The sequence below is a fragment of the Oncorhynchus clarkii genome, chromosome 21 (genome assembly GCF_045791955.1).
Source record: "Oncorhynchus clarkii lewisi isolate Uvic-CL-2024 chromosome 21, UVic_Ocla_1.0, whole genome shotgun sequence".
Taxonomy (NCBI): Eukaryota; Metazoa; Chordata; class Actinopteri; order Salmoniformes; family Salmonidae; genus Oncorhynchus; species Oncorhynchus clarkii.
The window spans coordinates 21244901-21265069 of record NC_092167.1 but is presented as its reverse complement, the minus strand read 5'-3'; the positions used below and the strand labels follow the sequence as shown (position 1 = coordinate 21265069).

Below are 20169 nucleotides of genomic sequence, written 5' to 3'. Positions count from 1 at the left end.
GCCTCCACTCTTCTGGGAAGGCTTTCCACTAGATGTTGGAAAATTGCTGTGGGGACTTGCTTCCATTCAGCCACAAGAGCATGAGTGAGGTCAGGGCTCTGTACAGGACAGATGAGTTATTCCACACCGATCCTGACAAACCATTTTTGTATGGACCTCACCATTCCGAAACAGGAAAGGGCCTTCCCCAAACTGGTTGGAAGCACATAATCGTAAGCGTTAAGATTTCCCTAACTAAGGGGCCTAGCCCGAACCATGAAAAACAGCCCCAGACCATTATTGCTCCACCAAACTTTACAGTTGGCACTGCATTGGGGAATGTAGGGTTCTCCTGGTATCCGGCAAACCAGATTCATCTGCCAGATGGTGGAGCGTGATTCATCACTCCAGTCGACGCTTGGCATTGCGCATGGTGATCTTAGGCTTGTGTGTGGCTGCTCAGCCATGGAAACCCATTTCAAGAAGCTCCCGACTAACAGTTATTGTGCTGATGTTGCTTCCAGATGCAGTTTGGAACTTGGTAGTGAGTGTTGCAACCGAGGACAGACAATTTCTACACGCTTCAGCACTCGGGGGTCCCGTTCTGTGAGCTTGTGTGGCCTACTACTTCACAGCTGAGCTGACAAACTGACTTGTTGAAAAGGTGGCATCCTATGATGGGGCCACATTGAAAGTCACTGAGCTCTTCAGTACGGGCCATTTTACTACCAATGTTTGTCTATAGACATTGCATTGCTGTTTGCTCGATTTAAAAAAACTGTCAGCAACGGGTGTAGCTGAAATAGCCGAAGCCACTAATTTGAAGGGGTGTCCACATACCTTTGTACATACAACCCTTAAACTAAAATCTTAAGATTTTGTAACCTGGATATTTAGCGGTGTTTCAATGTAGTGTGATTTATTTGAGCTTGATCAATAGAAAATACTGAGATTGATGAAAGCCTCAATGTAGTTACTTAAATGTAATTCACCCCTTTTATGGGTTTAATGACAGCAGTTTTAAACTCATCAAAATAAAAAAAATGTAGGCGCATATGATAGCGTAAAATATAACTAACAACTATACATGTTAAATACTCAAACATGTCCCTCTCCACGGGTATATGCTTCAATCCCAGTAGTAACAATCAGGATACTTAGTGAAGGCATAATCTCATAAAGTCTACAACTACTCTCTATTCCCCTTGATCTAATATTATTGTCATGATGAACCATAGCCATGTTTCTAATATCACCTAAACTTCTAGTTTGCTACATTATATTACTCAGAGGGTGTAGTGTTTTGGCTGATGGCAATACTTTCAGTTTCAGGTTGTTTTTAAAAGACAAAAAAAAACACTTCAGCATCAGTTTCTGTATCTATTCAGCAGTGTGTCAGTGTTAGAGTCAGTATCTGTGTAGTACAGTCAGCATGTCCTATGGTACAGAGTTGATGATAGTCTGGAGGTATCCCTCTAGGTCACATATGTCAGAGTCAAGGCCCGCGGGCCACATCCGGCCCGCAAGAAGGTTTTTTACGGCCCCTGGGATGATCTTGATTTATTATTAGAACCGGCCCGCAGCAAGCCGGCAGCCCGCAGATCTTTTACACGCACCAATACTACATTTCCCACAATGCAAAGGTGACGCACCGAGCAGTAGGCTGCTTCATTTCAATATTTATTGGCACAGCAGTCGTCAGCATCACAGTAAAATTAACTTTCAGATACCCATCAAAAATGGCAAAACGGAAGGTGGATACTGAGAACCGGGGGTTTCAAACAAGGTGGGAGTCGGAGTATATGTTCACGAAGGTAGCTGGAAAACCTGTGTGTCTTCTGTGTGGAGAAAGTGTGGCGGTACTGAAAGAGTATAATCTGAGACGACATTATGAAACAAAACACGCGGACAAAAACAAGAATATGGACATGGAACAAAGGCTACAAAAGGCAGAGGAATTAAAACGAGGCCTCAAATCTCGACAGGCTCTGTTCAAAAAAGCCAAATCACAAGGCCAGGCTGCTGTCAAGGCCAGTTTTATTTTGGCAGAAGAGATCGCTAAATCAGCCCGGCCATTTACGGAGGGGGATTTCATCAAAAACTGCATGATTAAAGTTTGTGACGAAGTTTGCCCAGAAAAAAGGCAACTCTTTTTAAATGTGAGTCTGAGCAGAAACACCATTGCCGAGAGAGTAGACCAGTTGTCCATCAATCTAAAAGAGCAGCTTGTGAAAAAGGGAAAAGATTTTATTGCATATTCCTTGGCTGTGGATGAGAGCACCGACATTTCTGACATTGCCCAGTTGTCAATTTTCATCCGCGGAGTGGACTCCAACCTAAGCGTGACAGAGGAGTTTTTGGCTTTACGTCCTATGCATGGCACAACTACGGGGCATGATTTGTATGAAGAGGTGTCAAGATGTGTAAATGAGATGGAGCTGCCTTGGGAAAAACTTGTGGGTTTGACAACCGACGGAGCACCTGCGATGTGTGGACACAGGAGCGGACTGGTGGCGAAGATACGGGAAAAGATGCAAGAGGAAAACGCGACAGGTGAGCTGACAGCTTATCATTGTATCATACACCAGGAAGCGTTGTGCGGTAAAGCCTTGAAAATGGAGCATGTAATGAGCATCATCACGCGCACAGTTAACTTTATCAGAGCCAAAGGTTTGAATCACCGCCAGTTCAAGGCATTTCTGACGGAGTTAGAAACGGAGCATGGTGATTTGCCTTATCACACAGAGGTGCGATGGCTAAGCCAGGGAAAGGTGCTTCAAAGATGTTTCGAGCTTCGTGAGGAGATTTGTCTGTTCTTGGACAGCAAAGGGAAAGACACAACACAACTCCGAGACGAAATGTTTCTGTGTGAAATGGCTTTTCTGTGTGACATTACGAGTCATCTGAATGCAATAAACTTGCAGCTGCAGGGTCGGGATCGTGTCATCTCTGATATGTACAGTACAGTGAAGGCATTTAAAACCAAACTGACTCTGTGGGAGACGCAGATGCGGAAAGAAAATTTGAGCCACTTTCCCAGCTGCCAGACCATGAAAGAGAAGCTCTCTACCAGTGCGTTCCCGAGCACACAGTTGGCTGATAAAATAGGTATGCTTGCCGCTGACTTTCGACGCCGATTTGCTGACTTTGAAGCACAAAAAAAGCAGGTTGGAACTGCTCGGTAACCCATTTGCTGTTGACGTGGAAAGCTTACCACCAAACCTCCAAATGGAGTTGATTGACCTCCAATGCAATGATGCACTGAGGGCAAAATATGCGGCAGTGGGTGCTGCGGAGTTCGCCCGTTTCCTCCCCGGCACAATGCCCCAGCTGCGCATCCAGGCTGCTCAAACGTTGTCTATGTTTGGCAGCACATACCTGTGTGAACAACTGTTTTCTTTGATGAACCTGAACAAAACATCACACAGAAGTCGACTTACTGCTGAACACCTCCACTCAATTCTGAGGATTTCTTCAGCTCAGAGCCTTACCCCGAACATTGATGAACTTGTGGAAAAGATGGGACACCACCAAGTATCACCCTCAACCTCAAACAAGTGAACATTACTGTGCAATCACATATTTAGAGTTTTTACTCAGTTCAAGTTTAAAAGTTAAAATGTAATATTTGTTTTCACTGCATGTTACTTCTCCTTAAACAAAGTGTTGTTTTTGATTAATAGATTTTTGCACTTTATTTTTTTGTATTTCAATCCAATTATATTTTAAAAATATTTCAGTTGAGTGGATGATAGAAAATTGCTATTATTGTTTTTTCTTTGAAGTAAATTTAGCCCACTTTTGCTAAAATAGAAAATATAGTCTACTGATGGTGCCTTGAATACCGGTTTCTTTCATTTAATGTTCATGTTATGGGGATATTTATATAAAGGAAATTTGTCTTTTGTGTCTGTTGAAAATTAAAGATTACTGACAGAGCCATAAGAAAATATTGCTTTATTTATCTGATCATATTGTAATATATTTGTTAGGTTTTCAGTAGGTTCAATTAGGTTCACTAGACTATATGCGTCATTTAAAAATGTTTCAATGAACATTCGAACAGTCCGGCCCTCGTCTTGTAGCTGATTTTTTTATTTGGCCCTCCGTCCATTTGACTTTGACACCCCTGCTCTAGGTTCTCCAGCGCCCCTTCCTTCACTGGGAGCTGCTGCTTTCCAGCCTTCATCTGGATTGGGGGACAGACAGACTATAGTACGCAATGGTTTGTGGCACAGAATTCATTTCTTACACTAAATATAGCATGTTACAAATGGTTGAGGTGAGTGTAATGGACATATTGATGGGTTTTACTGATCAGTTTCCCTCTCATCTTCAGGACCAGATCCACGATCTCCACCTCTGACTTGCCTTTGGTCCAACCCAGCAGGTCCTGGGTGAGTAGATCATTAACAAAACATTAAAACGAACCAACTCTTATGGGTAGGGAAAGGACTCCTAACTGAATTAAAGTCAGTGGAGTCGTGTGGTTGAGTTTATTGGTCACATGATGCTCTGTAAGTCGAGTTAAACTAATGTCTTTAGGTGTGCGTGAACAAGGCTGTGGGGATCAACTCACAGCATCACAGACGACCTCTAGGTGGAGACATTCTGGTTTCTGGGCCATCTCCGTGTCGCAGGCGATACCAGCCATCGAAGTTGGGGGACCTGAAGAATTTCCTACTAGGCCATACATCGAAGTGCAATGCATTATGGATGATTTGTTTGAAAAATATGTGCCACAATACAATAGTTAGAAATGACGATGAGGTGGCAGGTGGACAGACCCACCCAATCCCCTTTCTGCACAGAGGTGAGCCGAGGTCCAGCGTACTCCAGAGTCCACATGAACTCCGGATCTGAAAAACACACACGTATTACCGTATTCAAACATAGTATCAACATACCATAGAAACAGGTTTGCTATCAATGTCACCCACCTTCCAAGGAGTCACAGACCTCTAGCAGAGGCATCGGGCTGACCAGGTAGTGTTCCTGGGGGAGACAGGTGAGACACACAGCATGCAGCAGGACAGACAGTCTATATAGGGGTGGGATGGATGTGTGGTAAGGAAGGCAGTCCCCTCAACAGTGGGATGATGAAGCTCTGGGTGAGTTCTAACAGATGTCTCCTCAAGATGGCACTCTGCACCTCAGATGGCCTCTTCCTCTGGATCCCTTTAAGGATTCTTTTGATGAGAGACTTCTATTTTTGAAGGAACATTTTATGTGCTGTGTAGATACCTACAGGTTGGGAGAACATGTTTTTACACACCAACTCACTCTCCCAAACCATGTTGGTTCCATAACTCCAGATGTTTTACCTGACTTAGTGTCCAGTGTTTTCAGCTTGGCTAGTTTCTTCACCTTCACAGGCAGGTCACCTGACATCTTGAGTTCTCCAAGGTGTATAATGTGGGGCCAGGACTGGAAGGTCTTTATGAAGAAGGGATTAGTGACCCCCAGAATCACATTGGGACTGGAGAGGTGAGAGAAAGGGAGCAGGGTGAGTTGAGTTGCCCCTTGGTTATGACAGAGTATACTCTCTCAACAGTGTTTAGAGTAAGCCCTACTCGTAGTGGTATACTCCTTAAACTCAGTGTCGTGTATGGTGAAGTAGGGCCTGTAATCACAGCAATAATTCAGTGGAGCAATCGAACTGTAGGATGGGAGAAAGACAAAATGTATTTTACAAACTCACCGAGTTACACGTGAAGCTAAATGTCATATTTCATGAATTTTCTGTTTACCTCGCTAGGGCCAGCACGGTTTCCGAGGAGACAGTGGGAGAGGGTGCCATGATGACCACGGGCTCCCCGATCAGCATGAGCTCCCAGAGGATCTGCAGGTGGATCAGGAAGGACTGGAAACACCTGGACAGATCAGAGGGCAAAGGTCAGTTCATATACAATGCTGCTTTCACTAATACAATGCATCCTCAAATTAAACTGAAAATACAGCTAAATTCAAGCCATGTAATTTACACAGATACATAACTATGTACAGTATATGTTTAGATATTCACTTTAAGAGGTCAAGCTCATGTATGGTCGATAGCATCATAGGGGCTGGTAGAAGATCCTGGTAATAACAGAAACATACTTTTTAGATGAAGTCCTCTAGCAATACCCATCAACTAACATCAACTTTACTAACATCATGGAGAAGTCGTATTTTCATGGGCACGTGGCCCATTACATAAAAAGCTATACCAACCTCCTTTTGTGCTTGTTTCACCGGGCTCCCCCCTGGTTTGTCATTTTTGGATGGGATCCTGACCTGCATGACCACGCCCATCACAGGTAGGTTGAGTGTCAGCCCTGGCACCGGAGATTGCCATTGGTCAATCTCGTTGCACACTGCATGGTGGGAGAGTGAGAAAGATGATGTTAGGGAAGTAGAGTCCAGACTGTACCTTAGAGCCCTAGTTATCTATAATGGGAGATTAATTAGAAATAAGAGAAGAGGTTATATATCGCCACCACCTGCTTCAAGGCAAGGTTCCAACTTCTCAAAATACTCTGGAGCTATGATCTGCAGCAGGGACTGAAAGAGGTGGGCATACGGTAGTCTGGACACCAGTACAAGAGACTAGCGAGAGAGTGAAAGAGAAAGGCAGGAGAGAGAATGAAAGAAAACCAAATGTGAATACATTGTGGTTCTGATTACTAAGCAGATCTGCAACATAAGCTTGTCACCTTCTGAAAGTAGCCTCTTGCCGGCGGCATCCTCGACTTGTCTGAAGTAGACATAGCCATAGAAATGGGCCAGCGCTCGCTAAGGGAGAAAGGGAAAGGGGGAGAGTTTAGATAATAAGTTATTGCAATGACAGAAGTTTAGTGGTGGCTGACATGAATATTCCACTCCAGTCACTGATTTCAGATTAGCGGTCCCTACCAAAGAACCAACCATAACCCTAAAAAGTAAGCAACCAAACTGTCCCTGGACCAGTTGTTCAGTCAGACCACAGCAGAGGACCGATGACAGACGCCCAATCACAAATCGACCGCTAAGACTAAGCCCTACACCCTATGCACTTGTGGAGATGTGAGAGGACTTGGTTGATATAAGCAATATAGTGAAACTTTCACCTAGCCTATCAGAGGGCAACTATTACCCTATTGCTTACACCTGTCAAATCCAATCAGATCTTCATAAATATGATTTGGGATTGGGCGCATCTCTGCTGTAGGCATTCTCCTCTACAAACCAGGAGCCCCTGCGGCCCACAGACTGATGCAATCTGAAGCTGAACTGGGTGTCCCCAAGGCATCCTGGGAAACATCACACAGGTCATGTGACTGATATAGATTTTTGGCCTAATCCCAAATCGACCCCTAGACCCTACACTTGTGGAGATCTGAGTGGATTTGACAGGTGCAAGCAATTTGGCAAAGATCATCAACTAAATTCAGCCGCGGGCCAATCTTTTGTTGAGCAGCTGGTCAGAGGGCCGGAACATAATTACAAATCATTTGTAGACTGCAAATTGCCTGCAAGAAGCCCAAACGGATGCAATATTTGAATAAAACATCATTTCCAACTTTACTTACATTTGTATACGATCACATGTATCTCTCGCTCTACTATGCCTGGGAATACTTTGGAACATATTTCCTAAATTAAAATCACTTGGAGCTGATTTGCTAGTTTTTTTTTCCAGTCTTTTGTGTCCAGCAATAAAACTGAATTATTATTTTTTACTATTTTTGTTTTGCTCAGAAAACTTTGGGGGCCAAATAAAATCACCGGTGGACAAAATTTGTCTCACTGGCCGCCAGTTGGGGAACTCTGCAATATGGTAATAGTTCCAACTTCTGAAAGGATAGGTGGAAGTTTCACCTTTTAGGGATGCTACACTACAGTAAAGTACATTGCAACCGATAAATACCTCTGGCTTGGCCGAGGTCGAAGGTAACGACGCAGACACACTCCAGCCACGAAGAGAACCGGGCCCATGGCAAACTCGATTCTGTATTCTCTGACTCAACAAGACGAGATTCGGAGCTGTCCAACGAGCCCATCACGAATCAGATGTCGATTTCTTCATTGCCCCGAATGATTGTGCTGCCCTGTCCGCTATTTACTTCGTGACGTGAAAGCAAGACGCTTCGCCTCTCCACAGTGAGAAGGGCTTGAAATGACAGCTGAATCCCCCTGTCCTGTAGTTACAGTAGATAGTTGTTCTGCAAAAATCAAGTGCTATTGAAAGACTGCTTCGAAATCAACATGATTAAAATGTTTCCCCGAAGTGTTTACTAATGCAAATAAATAGATCGTTGAAAGGGGACAGAAAGCTCATTCTGGTAAATGTACTGGTTTGATTATACATTTTTGAAAAAAACTCACGTTCAGCTCCAGAGTAAACTCCACCCCCCCAATGCATGCAGCAGGGCGCTGTCACATGGACGTGCGGTGAGCTGGGTTGTAGTTCATAGCTAATGCAAGTGTTTTGCGCTCTGATTCTGGACCGAACATGACTTCAGCTATAGACCCCTGCTCATTTTCCTCATTTTCCAAGTGCGTTACCAAGCACCTGAATATCACCTTCCATGTGGATTTTGACAGCCATGTCCTCAAAGCTAAGGTCGCGCTCACCGTGGAGGTTTTAGTGGATCATTTCACGTCTTTGGTACAGTATTTATCTAATTTCTCAATCTGGATAGCCAGCAAGTTAACGTTAGTAAACTAACGTTAACTAGTCAAATTCATTCATTCTTGCTAGAAAATGCCTTTGTGTTGCTAATGAATTTGACGTGGGAAAAAGCCTTGTTTCAGTACACATTGTTTCGGGTGGGTATAATTTGTGGAACGTTCCAACCGGGATCTGTTCCAAGAACTTATTAAAGTACAAGGTTGCCTTCAAACAACGTATACAAAGTAGCATGATCAATTCACCTCGCTAACTAGCTGCCGAATAGGCATCAACTCACCACGTATCTTATTCTTTTTTTTTAATAATAATATGTTTATTATTTTACAATAAAAAATCTAATAAAAAAGACAGCAATACTAACAATGACATTCATTGTACTGTTGAATGGGATGGCCAATTTAGAGAACAAAACTTAAATCACACATACACAAAATAAAACAAAATCCTATTAGGTGGTACATGTATAAGAAGACAGCATATAGTCATTACAAGCAGAGTAGTTAAGCCAAAAATAAATATTGATTGGAGTACAGCACAGAGTAGCAGCAGATCGTCAACCCAGTTATGAAGCGGGACTAGACCATTTATCCAGTATCGGCTCCCATATTTTGTAAAACATTGAACTTCTATTGGAGGTATTATATCGAATCTTTTCCATATGTATTACATTCCCCAAATCCCGTAACCACATTTCAAAGGTAGGTACAGTCTCCAGTTTCCACAATTGCAATATGAGCCTTTTGGCTAATAGAGTACAAAGAGAGACAGCTTTCCCTTCGTGGTTATTCCCATCAACTGTACCAAACAGAGCGGTCAATGGGTCTGGGGCTAGAACTCTATCAAAGGCTCTAGATAAGTAATAAAAAATGAGAGCCCAGTAAACATGTAACTTAGGACATGTCCAGAATAAGTGGGTCAACGTCCCCACGTATCTTATTCTTAATGTTTGTCCATAGGCTACCAGAGTGAGGACAGACATTTTTCAGAAATAAACGTAATGAAACAGCCCACTCCCTACCCGGTATCTTATTCTGCCGCTATACAACTTTGTGTGCGTTGTTTGTTGGCAACCTTGTTGTTTACGAAGTTTTTGGAACAGATTCCTGTTGGAACGTACAACAAATTATACCCACCCCCTTGTTTCGTTTCACCTGTTTCAGTACACTGCTACAAAGCAATTGGTTGATCTTATCAGACACAACGTATCACGCTGCAAGACAAGCTCTGATTTGAATCTCACTCATTGAAAATCTGATCATTAGTGGGTCACATTCAGGAATAATATGTAGCTAGCCATATGTACTTTATGACACTGTTCTGCTCAGTGACAGTACGACTTTGACAGGTCGAGCTGGCGTGTGATACCGCGTGAACTTTAGATCGGAGTTCAGACTGTGTGTCTCACAGCAGGTGTAGAACATGTAGTCAGCCTCTCAGGGCCAGGTTGAGATAGAAATGTGTGTTTCTTATGGTGACAGCTGTTTTACAGTCACAATCTGGGGGAAGTTGGAGGTTGTGGTTCTTGTAGTTGTTGACACTGTTGGTTACCCAAACGTATTGCCCCACTTCCCCTTTTCTTTAATCTCTCTCTCTCTCCTTCCTACCATCAGACCCTTGACACGAAGGACCTGAAGGTCTCCAAGGTAACAGCCAATGGACAGGCAGCAAAGTTCACTCTGGGACCCAAGCACAGCTTCATGGGAACCCCTCTGGAGATCACACTGCCATTTGACCTCTCCAGGTAACTGTAGGGGAAGGGTCCCAAAGCCCCTTCCCATTATTGATTAAGGGGACCTTAAGAATCATATGCTCACTATTATACTGTTGCTATGTGTCTTAATCTCTGACACTATACTTTTCACAAGCTATCTATATTAGTATTTGCGGTTACACCATAGCTGTTGCCAGAGCGTGCCTGCAGGCTGGGTGTAAGTCAGACCGGAACTCGGTAAAGAGCTGAGAAGTTAACACTGTCTGGTTTTGACACTTTTTGATCTCGTGTGACAGTGGAAAATGCAGATGATACTTAGAATTTAGAGAAGCTACTATACTAGGTTACCTTATAAGGTAACTTCAGCTTATTGCTGCACACATACATTGATGTAGATGATCACACCACCAGGGAGCGATCATAGGTATATATTAGAATCAGCTGCGCCCTTTGCTTGGTTGCAGAACTTACTCTGAGACATACATGCTCTGTTTCTCTTGTTAACTTCTGCCTGCAAATGCATTAATAAAGGTTTGATTGATTTACTTAAAGAAGATATTGTCTGGCTGCTGATTTCACCAATAAGCCAATGATTGACAAGGAACCTACCCCGACATAACCACCCCCTCTGTCTCACTCTCACACCTTAGGGGCCTGTTCAGGAAGATGTAATGTTACAGAACATTCAGAAATAAATTAATTGTGTAGAACAGATATGATTTTGTCATATAGAGTGGGGAATAGTGTCTTCTCTATTCATTCCATTTCTATCTGTAACTTTCAGAGCACTGCACATCACTGATTCCACCCCAGGTAACTCAACCCTCAGAGATTGAACTGATGGATACTGGCTTAGAGGTAATATTTAGTGTGTGTGTTTGTTTCTCAGGGGTCAGCATGTGATCGTGGAGGTGACTTATGAGACGGCTCCTAATGCTTCTGCGCTGCAGTGGCTCACTCCTGAACAGACTGCTGGGAAGAAACACCCCTACCTCTTCAGCCAGTGCCAGGTAACACACACACATACACTGTGAGTTTATGGACATGCACAAACATAAAGTCTTATTTTTGGGTTGGGCTCGTTCTAATTCAACAAAAGACTGCACCACGAACAGTACTTCTATGGTAAAAGTAGTTGAAAGACTGGCAATCAAAATGCAACATTTTCACAATATCTGCCCAGTGTAACTGTAGTCACGCACAGAAACCACTTCCGTGACTAGAAGCTCTTATTATTATTATTTTTGGTTGGATGCCAGTCTTGCTCAACGGTCATTTTAACTGTGAAAGTAGTTGTAAGACTGTCTCAAAAGACATCACAAGGGAACACTTTCCCAACCCCATCTTCTGCAACATCCAACCACTGGTGTTGTAATCACGCACAGAAACGTGTTCTGCTCTTTGAAGTTCTTAGCAGAAGAAAGATTGAATCATTTGATTGTAACCTGTGCCAGGTGAGGTTGCTTTTGCCCCTGCTTTCTTTCTTAGTTATATCCCCCTCCTCTTCTCCCTCTTTTTTTGTGTTTATCACCTGTGTGTCCAAAGTTGCAGTGTCCCGCTGCCGCACTGATACGTTTAATGAGGACCTTGATCATTGTCTCCTCTGTCGCTGATATTGATATGAACAGCCCTCTATATTATTGCACACAATATTACTTTGTTTACTTACATTACTTATATCCGTCCCCTCTTGGAGATAAATCCAGATTAGGTGGTTGATGTGATAATGTGCTAATAACCACCTCAAACCCCTCCAGGCCACCCATTGCAGGAGCATGGTACCCTGCCAGGATACTCCCGCCATGAAACACACCTACTATGCCCAGGTGTCTGTCCCCAAGGAGCTGGTGGCTGTGATGAGCGCTGTACGGGACGGAGAGGAGCCTGATCCCCAGGACAGCAGCCGGGCCATCTACCGCTTCAGACAACCAGTCAGTGTTTCTATTCCCGATCACTGTTTCTATCCATTTCTCCATCCAACCATCCATTTTCATCCATAGCTTAATACAGTAAGTTAGTCTTGCTTTTTGGCTTGACTGTTCAAGGTACAGCGCTGCCAAAGTAGCTGCTGATCAAGCAATAACGAGTTAATTACAAGGAATGTTTAGATGAAACGGCCAGATAACAAAAGGAACGCCTGCAATCTGAATGAAATGCAGTACCAGTCAAAAGTTTGGAGGGTTTTTCTTTATTTTTACTATTTTCTACATTGTAGAATAATAGTGAAGACTTCAAAACTATGAAATAACACATATGGAATCATGTAGTAACCAAAAAAGTGCTAAACAAATCAAGATATATTTTATATTTGAGATTCTTCAAAGTAGCCACCTCTTTGCCTTGATGACAGCTTTGCACACTCTTGGCATTCTCTCAACCACCTTCATGAGGTAGTAGCTTGGAATGCATTTCAATTAACAGGTGTGTCTTGTTAAAAGTTCATTTGTAGAATTTCTTTCCTTTTTAATGCGTTTGAGCCAATCAGTTGTGTTGTGACAAGGTTGGGGTGGTATACAGAAGATAGCCCTATTTGGTAAAACACCAAGTCCATATTATGGCAAGAACAGCTCAAATAAGCAAAGAGAAACGACAGTCCATCATTACTTTAAGACATGAAGGTCAGTCAATCCGGAAAAGTTCAAGAACTTTGAAGTGCAGTCGCAAAAACCATCAAGCACTACGATGAAACTGGCTCTCATGAGGACCGCCACTGGAAAGTAAGACCCAGAAATACATCTGCTGTAGAGGATAAGTTCATTAGAGTTACCAGCCTCAGAAGTTGCAGCCCAAATAAATCCTTCAGAGTTCAAGTCTCTGACACATCTCAACATCAACTGTTCAGAGGAGAACACGTGAATCAGGCCTTCATGGTTGAATTGCAGCAAAGAAACCACTACTAAAGGACACCAATGAGAAGAGAATTGCTTGGGCCAAGAAACACGAGCAATGGACATTAGACCAGTGGAAATCAGTCCTTTGGTCTGATGAGGACACATTTTAGATAGTTGGTGTCTTTGTGAGATGCAGAGTAGGTGAACGGATGATCTACGCATGTGTTTTCCCACCGTGAAGCATGGAGGAGGTGTGATGGTGTGGGAGAGCTTTGCTGGTGACACTGTCAGTGATTTATTTAGAATTTAAGGCACACTTTTTTTTTTCTTTGAATTTTACCCCTTTTTCTCCCCAATTTCGTGGTATACAATTGTTGTAGTAGCTACTATCTTGTCTCATCGCTACAACTCCCGTATGGGCTCGGGAGAGACGAAGGTTGAAAGTCATGCGTCCTCCGATACACAACCCAACCAGCCGCACTGCTTCTTAACACAGCGCGCATCCAACCCGGAAGCCAGCCGCACCAATGTGTCGGAGGAAACACTGTGCACCTGGCAACCTTGGTTAGCGCGCACTGCGCCCGGCCCGCCACAGGAGTCGCTGGTGCGCGATGAGACAAGGACATCCCTACCGACCAAGCCCTCCCTAACCCAGACGACGCTAGGCCAATTGTGCGTCGCCCCACGGACCTCCCGGTCGCGGCCGGTTACGACAGAGCCTGGGCGCGAACCCAGGGACTCTGATGGCACAGCTTAACCACTGCGCCACCCGGCAAGCCTATTTAAGGCACACTTAACCAGCATGGCTACCACAGCATTCTGCAGTGATACGCCATCCCATCTGATTTGATCTTAGTGGGACAATGACCCAAAACACACCTCCAGACTGTGTAAGGACTATTTGAGGAGGAGAGTGATGGAGTGCTGCATCAGATGACCTGGCCTCCACAATCACCAACCTCAACCCAATTGAGATGGTTTGGGATGAGTTGGACTGCAGAGTGAAGGAAAAGCAGCCAATATGTGCTCAACATGTGGGAACTCCTTCAAGACCGTTGGAAAACCATTCCTCATGAAGCTGGTTGGGAGAATAACAAGAGTGCCTTGATGACAGCTTTGCACAAAGGGTGGCTACTTTGAAGAATCTCAAATATAAAATATATTTTGATTTCTTTACCTCATGATTCAATATTTGTTCTTTTATAGTTTTGATGCCTTCACTATTATTCTACAATGTAGAAAATAGTACAAATAAAGAAAAACCCTTGAATGAGTACAGTAGGTGTGTCCAAACTTTTAACTGGTACTGTACATTGTCAGTGACTGGAGCAGGTACATGGCTGTGTGTGTCTGACCGCTGTGTTTGTTGACCTTTGACACCTCCCAGGTGCCCATGCCCTCTTACCTCATTGCCATCGTGGTAGGAGCTCTGGAGAGCAGGTACACACACCCACCCATACATATAACTATTGCCCAGTTTTCCTACAAATTATTTTAAATGAATAAATGATCAGTGATATATTAGTAATAAATGTTTGTTGTTTACTAGAGAGATTGGGCCCAGGTCTCGTGTTTGGTCAGAGAAGGAGTTAGTGGACAAGGCAGCATATGAGTTCTCGGAGGTGAGTTTTAGCAGTATTTACTGTATCTGTGTGGTACGTAGGTAATTTGTCTGTCCCACTCATCCTACATCAGCAGAGTTTTTAATATTGAAATGTCAGCCTTGCCAAAAAGGTGTGTATGTCCCTCTCAGACAGAGACCATGTTGAAGACCGCTGAGGGCCTTGCGGGGCCGTATGTGTGGGGCCAGTATGACATTCTGGTCCTGCCCCCCTCCTTCCCATATGGAGGCATGGAGAACCCCTGCCTTACCTATGCCACCCCCACGCTGCTGGTGAGAGACCTTACACACACACACATCACAATACCAAATCCCCTGTCTGTGTATTTTTGTTGTTGTTGTAACATTCCTTTCATCCTATGTTTATCTTCTAGGCTGGAGACAGATCCTTGTCCAATGTAAGTTCACAGGTGTCCGTGTCTTCTCAAGTATGTGTTTTATATCTGTGTACGGGTGTGTTAACCTGTGTCCTCCTCCTGTTTCTCTCTCCAGGTCATAGCCCATGAGATCTCTCACAGCTGGACTGGCAACCTGGTGACCAACAAGACCTGGGAGCACTTCTGGTACGACACAGAGAAAAACATTCTATCAATGTTTTTTTTCTCGCTTGAAGGAATGGGAATGATATGTCAAATTAGCCATAACTGAGTATCAGACAAATGGGAGTGAGAGATGGAAAAGGAAGATCGCTTTCCGGAGTTAATGAGTTCATAATTAGTGTCTGTGCCCCTTCCTTCTCCAGGCTGAATGAGGGTCACACGGTGTACCTTGAGAGAATGATTGGCAGGTCTATGGAGAGTGAACAGTTCAGACAGTTCAAGGCCATGGGCGGCTGGAAGGAGCTGCAGGAATCGGTGATCGAACACACACACACACATGCATGAGTACACTGTAACACTGGTACATACAGTACACTTTTAAGCCTTGTTCACATTGGCAGTTTGAACTGACTCAAATCCTTTAAAGAAAATATATATAATCTGTTATTTTTCCTGAGGTTTGAACACCCAAAAAGCACATGGAATTGGATATTTCGAGTCACATTTCAAACCACCTTTCGTAGGTGGTTTGAAGTCAGTTATACATCGGATTCCTGGCCATGCGACTTGTTTTTAAACGGTCAAATTGGATTAATTTGCTCTCAAGTGGTTTTTATTTGGCATATCTTGTTGCTTGCTAGCTACTCTGACAGTTTGACAAGAACATGTGGTAGCTAAATGGCTTGTTAATTGTTTACCAACATTAGTGAATGTGCTAGAGAGATAAACAGCCACCTAGCTAGCTAGTTGACTGCTGTGGCTAACCAAAAATGCCTTGTTTTGAAAGTTAGGTCATGATTTTGGTCATTCAAAGCAACTGGGAAACGTCCATGGCAGGCTTTGTCACCTTGGCTCGCTACATAACTTCTGAGTTGATAGGAAGCACGAGCACCACTACCAATCAGCCTACACCACTGTGCACACACCCTTCGTTACTATGACAACTGGCATAACCATGTCAGCTAATGACTGCTGTCTGAACACACAGAAATCAAATTTGGTCACTTGTAACTTCCTGTTTGGAAGTGTGAACAAGGCTTAGGTAATGTGTCCGACTTCACTGAAGTCGCTTAGCTGTTCATTCGTACCTGTGTTTGTTTGTGTGCGGGTGCAACTGTGTATGCCCGACCTTATCTGATCTGTTACCTCTGTCTCCCAGGTGAACACGTTTGGGGCCAACAACCCTCTGACCAACCTGGTTCCCAACCTGAATGAGGTGGACCTTGACGAAGCCTTCTCCTCTGTCCCCTACGAGAAGGGTTTCGCTCTTCTCTACCACCTGGAGGAGCTCATGGGAGGACCTGGTGAGAGAGAGACACACACACACACACAGTTGCATTTCATTCAGTAATAAAAATGAAGTCCCTTGCTTCATGTAATTGGTTGTGTCTCTTACAGAGGTGTTTATGGGTTTTGTTAAGTCGTACATCCAGCTGTTTTCATACAGCAGCATCACTACTGAGGAGTGGAAACACTACCTCTTCACCTATTTTAAGAACAAGGTACAGTAACCACCACTCTCCACCTAACCAAGTTGCTATCAAATCCTCTTACTGTGGCTCTTCAACTTCTCTCTGTTTCACCTTTACTGCTCCCTATCCGATCACAGGTGGACATCCTGAATAAGGTGGACTGGAACGCCTGGATGCACACCCCTGGGATGCCCCCCGTCAAACCACAGTGGGTTTCCCTTACCATTTCACTTGAGAATCACTCACCTGGCTGTTACACCTTTGAGCCCCACTTCTGTTATTTTGTGGGTCTGTTTTTGGTTGTCATTGTTTACCTGTCCAGTCAATCGGAGGTGTGTGTTAAATCGATGCCCCCCTCCTCCCCAGATATGACAGCACCATGGCAGATGCCTGCATCGCGCTGTGTAAGAGATGGGTGAAGGTGAGGGTACATGCTCTGCATTGATAATGTGTATGTTCTAGAACTTCAGGATGATAGAACATAGCAATTTTTTTTACAAGTATTACTGTGTTGTTAATTTCTCTCTCCCCTTCTAGACCAAAGAGGGGGATCTGGGGAATTTCAGTGAGGGGGATGTGAAGACTCTCTCCACCCACCAGCTCATAGAGTTCCTGTCTCTGCTCCTGCAACAGGTAGACACGCCTCACTGTCACTCACCCGGTCGTCATAGCAACCTTCCATAAGCCATGTGATCGCTCTATTCGAATCCAAAGCGGACCAATGACCATATCTTCTCCCCCTAGGAGCCCCTCCCCCTCAGCCATGTGAAGAGGATGCAGGAAGTGTACCAACTCAACTCCTTCAACAACGCAGAGATCCGCTTCAGGCGAGTTCCTGTTCTGGGGTCCCATCATGCAGTATGTGTCTGTGTGTCATTGGCTCTCACTGTTTGCTCCCTTCTTCCAGGTGGCTGCGGCTGTGTGTCAAGTCCAAGTGGGAGGATGCCGTTCCCATGGCACTGAAGATGGCGACAGAGCAGGGGAGGATGAAGTTCACACGGCCACTATTCAAGTAACCAACGGCACCACTATGACACAATCTCTGTTATTAGATGCCATGCGTTGTTGTGCTTTCTGGATCAAATTATTTCTAGGCAGCATCTTGTTAAAAACATGATGAGTCCTATTTTCTTATTTAGAGACCCTTTTGTGTGTGTGTTCTACCTAATCCCTCTTGTTCTCCCTCCCTTATTTTAGAGAAGTGTATAACTTTGATAAGTATCATGAGGAGGCGGTGCGTGTGTTTATAGCCCACCGGGCCGCCATGCACCCGGTAACGGCCAATCTGGTGGCCAAGGACCTGAATGTGGACAACGACAAGAGCACCTGATTCTAATTGGAATCCCACCAGAAGCACTCCAAGACTGGCATTATTACCGGTTCACACACGCCACCCCGTTGCCGAAAACGACCAGAGAAAGCTAGAGAGAAGCTTCCAGCCGCACCCCCACTTTTTATAACGGTCTCTACTTTGCTTGGCAGCTATTCAGAATTGGCTTGTATCTGTTTGTTTTTATATTAAGGTTTGTGATATGTCGAGCGGGGTTGGGGTCAATTCTGAATTTTTGAATTGAATTCAATTTGAATTGGCCACACCCCACAGGAAACAGAATTTGAATTGAAGAAAGTAGGTTTTAATTTAAACCAATTAAACTAAGGCATGAAAGTCTATTAATTTGACAAGTATTTTATAAAAAGCATATGCCACAATACACTCACCATTTAAAATATTATGGATCTATTCAACCAGATCTGCTTTAGCAGACATCACCATAGCTTTTGTTTTAGATAACGGAGGTGGAATTGTTAGATCTGTCAAATCGACAAGTGACTCCTGGCATTCTACCTAAAGCAGACGTTGTCATTGGCTGCACAGTCATTGCATTAACAGGAATCCCATGCAGCCTTGTTTACAAATTGAACACTGGAATTTGAGATGTAATCTACACCTCGATTAGGATGATAGAAATCGTCATTATTTTGTTTTAATGATTTTTCAATTTGAGCTGCGTTATTTCTATATATCCTACCTTTTCTTGTTCTGAATTTCTAATGCAAGTAATACTATTGCCGGTTAACACTTGATCAAACCAGTATTTTTCTTTGTCATATGTTTGCTTATTCCCTTTCATACACTTGTTTGATCTTATAACTTCTGGGAAATGTATTTGGATATTTAAAAACACGAAGGGAATTATTATAGACAACCCACATTATGATCTTAGAGTATTTCAGACCACTGTAATTATTTCTAATTGTTTTAAGAGAATGAGTTTTTAACAAATGAAACGTTTCCTTATGGTATTGGTAACCATACATTACCATACAAATATCTCTGTTGTAATGTGTAGAATTCACAACCAATTCAGAATGGACTTCAACCCAGACATCCAGGTATTCATCTCAGGGCAGAAATGTTATAAACGTTTTTTATCTATTTAATATTTTGGAAAACTCATTTTAGAACGGTTAAATCTTGTCCAAAATGCAAATACAGAACCTGTGTGAATTAGTTGCAATTATCTCATGCTTTTCTTTGACGCCATTAAACACCATTATCAGAGAGTATTGAATGTCTCATGTTTTTTTCCTGTTTCTTCATGATCAGCTGACAGTATTAGGCAGTCTCACGTCCCAGCATTTGCCCTCTAGCAGTAATTCTGAGAAGTGAAGAAAGAATCTGAGAGATGGTTACCAATCAACACTGGCCTACAGACTTCCATCACATTCTGCTGCTTCAGACAGAGAGAAGGGCTGGTAGGTAGATGTGCTGGATCTGGGATATGTGCTTTGTAGGATATAGGGCACCCAGATTGAGGCCAGGATTCAATCTGATTGCTGGTTATAGGCATATAACTTGAGATTGAGCCGGCATGCAGCATGTACTGTGAATGGGAACACGGGAACATTGCCTTTAATGCCTGTAGCATGTGATCGGATTGAATCCCTGCCTGAGTGTTGCTCTGGGGTTGTGGGTTCAAATCTCAATTCTGTTCTGAACGTAAATCCAAGACCTAAGGCAACGGCACTAGTACGCTGGACTATTTTGAAAGCATTTTCACAGTATGTTAAATATACATATATGAAGAGAAGAGCTGGTGCCTCAGGTGTAAGGAACTTGCCCTCCAATGACAGGTCATGGGTTCAAGACCTGTGCGCATCACTGGAGTGCTTTCATTCTGAACAAGGGGATACTACTCAGTCAATGAGCAGTGGTTATTGAGAAAATCTCCCAGAAAAAAACACTTGTTTGTTTTCAATAGAGACTTCTCTATATTTTTCAATCTGTATCGCTGACGTGTTACAGATTGCGCAATATACGGTACATTCTAAAGCAACTTCCGATTAAGGCCAACATAT

The 20169-nt window shown here is 43.5% G+C and overlaps 1 protein-coding gene and 1 pseudogene across 2 annotated transcripts; one reads left to right on the top strand and one right to left on the bottom strand.

Annotated features, from left to right (window-relative positions):
• Nucleotides 1-1386: 1386 nt before the first annotated feature.
• Nucleotides 1387-8003, bottom strand: LOC139378740 (protein DENND6B-like; annotated as a pseudogene).
• Nucleotides 4297-19374, top strand: LOC139378739 (leukotriene A-4 hydrolase-like). Of its 2 annotated transcripts, XM_071121189.1 has the most exons (19): nucleotides 4297-4376; nucleotides 4525-5874; nucleotides 10246-10376; nucleotides 11236-11356; nucleotides 12104-12277; nucleotides 14565-14617; nucleotides 14727-14799; nucleotides 14931-15071; nucleotides 15173-15196; nucleotides 15291-15361; nucleotides 15541-15652; nucleotides 16497-16641; nucleotides 16736-16839; nucleotides 16947-17017; nucleotides 17176-17230; nucleotides 17347-17442; nucleotides 17554-17636; nucleotides 17717-17821; nucleotides 18007-19374. In XM_071121189.1, exons 3-19 carry the CDS (start codon nucleotides 10333-10335, stop codon nucleotides 18137-18139), a joined length of 1605 nt encoding a protein of 534 aa, XP_070977290.1. In that variant the 5' UTR covers nucleotides 4297-4376; nucleotides 4525-5874; nucleotides 10246-10332; the 3' UTR covers nucleotides 18140-19374. The 2 variants fall into 2 exon arrangements, with proteins under 2 accessions (XP_070977290.1, XP_070977289.1); XM_071121188.1 differs by lacking the exons at nucleotides 4297-4376; nucleotides 4525-5874 and adding an exon at nucleotides 8366-8611.
• Nucleotides 19375-20169: the final 795 nt, after the last annotated feature.

Bases quoted from the DNA above. Each gene is read 5' to 3' on its own strand.
- LOC139378739 (XM_071121188.1), top strand. From the start codon at position 8,456: ATGACTTCAGCTATAGACCCCTGCTCATTTTCCTCATTTTCCAAGTGC. The intron at 8,612-10,245 runs GTACAGTATTTA...TCCTACCATCAG, and splicing joins TGGATCATTTCACGTCTTTG to ACCCTTGACACGAAGGACCT. The intron at 15,072-15,172 runs GTGAGAGACCTT...TTTATCTTCTAG, and splicing joins ATGCCACCCCCACGCTGCTG to GCTGGAGACAGATCCTTGTC.